Source organism: Camelina sativa, chromosome 11 (genome assembly GCF_000633955.1).
Source record: "Camelina sativa cultivar DH55 chromosome 11, Cs, whole genome shotgun sequence".
Classification (NCBI taxonomy): domain Eukaryota; kingdom Viridiplantae; phylum Streptophyta; class Magnoliopsida; order Brassicales; family Brassicaceae; genus Camelina; species Camelina sativa.
This window is the reverse complement of record NC_025695.1, coordinates 26,274,740-26,278,818: the sequence shown is the minus strand read 5'-3', so window position 1 is coordinate 26,278,818 and position 4,079 is coordinate 26,274,740. Positions and strand designations below refer to the sequence as shown.

General features: G+C 40.8%; 1 protein-coding gene across 1 annotated transcript in view; it reads left to right on the top strand.

The window, feature by feature from the left end:
• The window catches only part of LOC109127347, a 2,338-nt gene extending 2,078 nt beyond the window's left edge, over positions 1 to 260 (top strand). The window contains exon 2 of the mRNA XM_019231953.1: positions 157 to 260. Within this exon, the coding sequence (XP_019087498.1) occupies positions 157 to 260 (104 nt within the window). The remainder of the gene's footprint in view (positions 1 to 156) is intronic.

Here is a 4,079-nt window from a genome sequence, read left to right as displayed (position 1 = left end):
GAATTTGCGCAGTCTTACAGTGTTTTTGAGGCTGGGGGATGTTCTGACCATCTCCGGTGTAGGATTCAGATTGGTGTGGAGAAGCAACACACGAGAAAACCATTTAAGTTTACAAACGCTTTGGTTTCTGATACGAATTTTCTGCCACTGGTTCAGGCTCACTGGGACATCACAGAGCCTCTGTTTCATTCCACTACAGCAACATACCGTTTTTCCAAAAAACTGAAAACTCTAAAGCCGGCAATCAAAAATCTGAGTAAGAGTCGCCTTAGAGATCTATCCAAGCAAACCAAAGCAGCCTTTGATCGTTTATGTAAACTACAACTTGAGGTTTTTCTGAATCCCGTGGGTTTGGCAATGAGGACTGAATCGGTTGCTTATCATAAATGGATGCACCTTTCGGGCTTAGAGGAACGTTTTCTGAAGCAACGTTCTAAGTTACATTGGTTGAAGGTGGGGGATGGCAACAATAAGGTGTTTCATAGGGCTGTAAAAATTAGACAAGCGAGAAATGCGATGAAGGAGATACTCCGCCTTGATGGTGTAATAGTTGATTCTCAGGAAGAGATGAAGGCGGAAGCAGAGCGATATTTTCATGAGTTTCTTACACATAAACCATCCTATTTTACAGGCAACTCGCAGGAGGAGTTGAAAAACCTTTTGTCCTATCGTTGTTCAGAGGCTGACAAGGTCCAACTTGTGAGCGAGGTTACGGTAGATGAAATCAAGGCGGTGTTATTTGCCATGCCACATGACAAAAGCCCGGGTCCTGATGGCTATACGGTGGATTTCCTCAGGGAGACATGGCCAATCATTAAGGCGGATTTTGTTGTGGCTGTTCAGTCTTTTTTCATCTATGGATTCATTCCAAAAGGAGTGAATACAACCATTCTTGCTCTTATACCTAAGAAGACAGAGGCTAAAGAGATGAAAGATTATCGTCCTATTTCTTGCTGCAACGTCTTATACAAGGTGATATCAAAGATTCTGGCAAACCGGTTGAAGCTACTCCTCCCACACTTCATTGCTCCGAATCAGTCAGCGTTTGTCAAGGGACGACTTCTGATGGAAAATGTTTTGCTGGCGTCAGAGGTTGTTCAAGACTATCACAAAGAAACTGTATCTCCCTGATGCTCTTTAAAGATTGACATTTCAAAGGTTGTGCAATGGTCGTTTTTGCTCAATACACTCTCTGCTTTAGATTTCCCTCCACAGTTTATCAAGTGGATTGAACTCTGTGTCACAACAGCATCATTTTCTGTTCAGGTGAATGGAGAGTTGGCAGGACTGTTTCGTAGTGAGAGAGGTTTGAGGCAAGGTTGTTCATTGTCCCCATACCTATTCGTCATTTGTATGCATGTTTTGTCTACTTTACTTGACAAGGCGGGTCTGGAGCAACGTATCGGGTATCACCCTCGTTGTCACAAACTGAAGCTGACACATTTGTGCTTTGCCGATGACATATTGGTATTCACTAATGGTACGAAAAGCTCTATTGAGAGTATTCTTCACCTGTTTGACACTTTTGCAGCGATGTCAGGACTGTCAATCAGCCTAGAAAAAACAACCATGTATATGACAGGGGTAAGCGAGAGTGAAAGGGACGACATTCTTCAATCCTTCCCGTTTGCCTCAGGTAGCCTACCTGTCCGTTATCTTGGGTTGCCACTCTTCACTAAGCGGATGACAACTGCAGACTACAGTCCACTCATAGAGCGAGTCCGGGAGCGCATTAATAGCTGGACAGCTCTGCATTTATCCTTTGCTGGTCGCCTACAACTGATTGCTTCAGCCATTCATAGTTTAACTAATTTTTGGATTTCTGCATTTCGGCTTCCCAGCTCTTGTATCCGCGAAATAGATAGCCTATGCTCTGCTTTTTTGTGGTCTGGTCCAAAGTTAAACACAAAGAAGGCGAAAGTTGCATGGTGTGATGTTTGTACTCCCAAGGATGAGGGTGGTCTAGGCCTGCGCTCTCTAAAGGAAGTAAATAAGGTAAGCTGTTTGAAACTTATCTGGAGGATACTGTCGACTAACTCACTTTGGGTTCAGTGGCTATGACTCTATCTGTTTCGCAAAGGCTCTTTCTGGTCGATCAAAGTTACCACTACTCTAGGATCCTGGATGTGGAAGAAACTCCTGAAATATCGTGGTATAGCCTCTGGTTTTGTGAAATATGAGGTGCATAACGGCCATCACACATCCTTTTGGTATGATCAATGATCTCCCTACGGGCGTTTGATTGTGTCGACAGGCCAAAGAGGCTGTATTGATTTGGGTATTGGATTACATTCGACTGTCGCTGAGGTTATGGTAACTCACCGCCGAAGGCACCATCACAATGCTTTATTCAACCACGTTGAGCAGCTCATTGATCAGCTGCAGTCTCACCAGCAGGCAACAGAGGACGATGTAGTTCTCTGGAAGGGTAAAGGGGACTGTTTTCGTGATACGTTCAGCACTAAAGACACATGGGAAGCCATACGACTGCACGAACAGAAAAACGTTTGGAGTAGGGGGTTTGGTTCAAGCACGCCACTCCAAAATATGCTTTTATGGTTTGGCTAGCCATCCACAATCGACTCTCCACATGTGATAGAATGCGGGCTTGGAATGTGGGTGTCAATCCGACCTGCACTCTCTGCAACCAGTCTTTGAAGACTAGAAATCACCTGTTCTTTGCTTGTTGTTACTCTCGGGAGGTTTGGTCTGGCCTCACGTCCAAACTACTCCTCACGCGCTACACACCCTCTTGGACTCACCTACTACCGTTATTGACAGATACCTCATTGGGCTCTACCAGACTATATCTATTACGATATGTTTTTCAGCTCACCATTCATTCACTGTGGATGGAACGAAACGCAAGACGCAATGGGGACACATTCCTTCCTTCAGCTCAGCTAGTTCGACGACTCGATCAACAAATTCGAAATCGATTGCTTTCAATCCAAGAACAGGGAGACGGGAAGTTACACGACGGTCTGGTCACATGGCTCGCCACACGCTATCCTCCTAACTAAGGCACAAGTTTCTCAAGCTTTCTTCTTTTAAAATGTATGCTCTTTATTAAAACAAACGCTGCAACCAATGTACAAAAGTTTTTCTGAATAAATTTTACATTTTATTCAAAAAAAAAAATGTCGAATTCACATTGTAATCTTACTTTCTCTCTTTCTTTTTTTTTTGGGCAACACTTAATTTCGACTAGAAAGTAATTAAGGTTCATTAAGAAGAGGGTCTCTTTAGCCAAAGCATCCGCCTAACGATTGCGATTACGTCTCTTTCCTTTGGGTTCTGTTAAAAAAATTGTTCGATTTTTTAATTAACAAATATGGTTGTGTGCCACTTGAGTTCAAGGATTTAACTTATTTTCATGTTCTAGCTAGCAATTTGGTTGTGAAGATTCTTCATCAAGATCAGTTAAAAGCAATATAATTTGAAAGAAAAAAAGATAACATGGGCAATCAAGAATTTCTCCTCTTGCAATATGAGAATATTTATTCTGATCATTTTGTAGTTGCTCACTCCAAATGGTAGTAAAAGTTGTTACTGATGTTTTGTCCATTATAGGTTTTCCATGATCTTAAAGACTAATATATGTTGAAATTCATTCTTTCTCGAAAAAGTTATCTAAGAGCATCTCCATTACTCTATGGAAATGTCTTTAAAACAAAAAAATAATAATAAAAAGAAATAATGGTGTTTTAGATGTTTAATTTGAACAAGATAAATAATGTCTAAGTAGAGATATTTTACCTTCTCAAATCATGGGATGTGTTAATTTAATCTGAATTTATTCTTATGACACTTTTATAAGTATGACCGATAATGATGGTTTAAGGTGCCTCTACAGGTTTAGAAAAATATGAAGAAATGAAACCACTGATATTTTATTATTATTATTAATTTTTTGCTCTTTTCTTATCAATGAATATGTTTAATATTTATAAATGGATATGTCATCTTTTTTAATTCATGAAAAAAACTACCCTCATTAGTCTACCCTCTTTTTGTTGGAGAAATGGGACTTCATCCCACATTCATGACCGGTATTCAAAATACAATGGGGGGCGGGG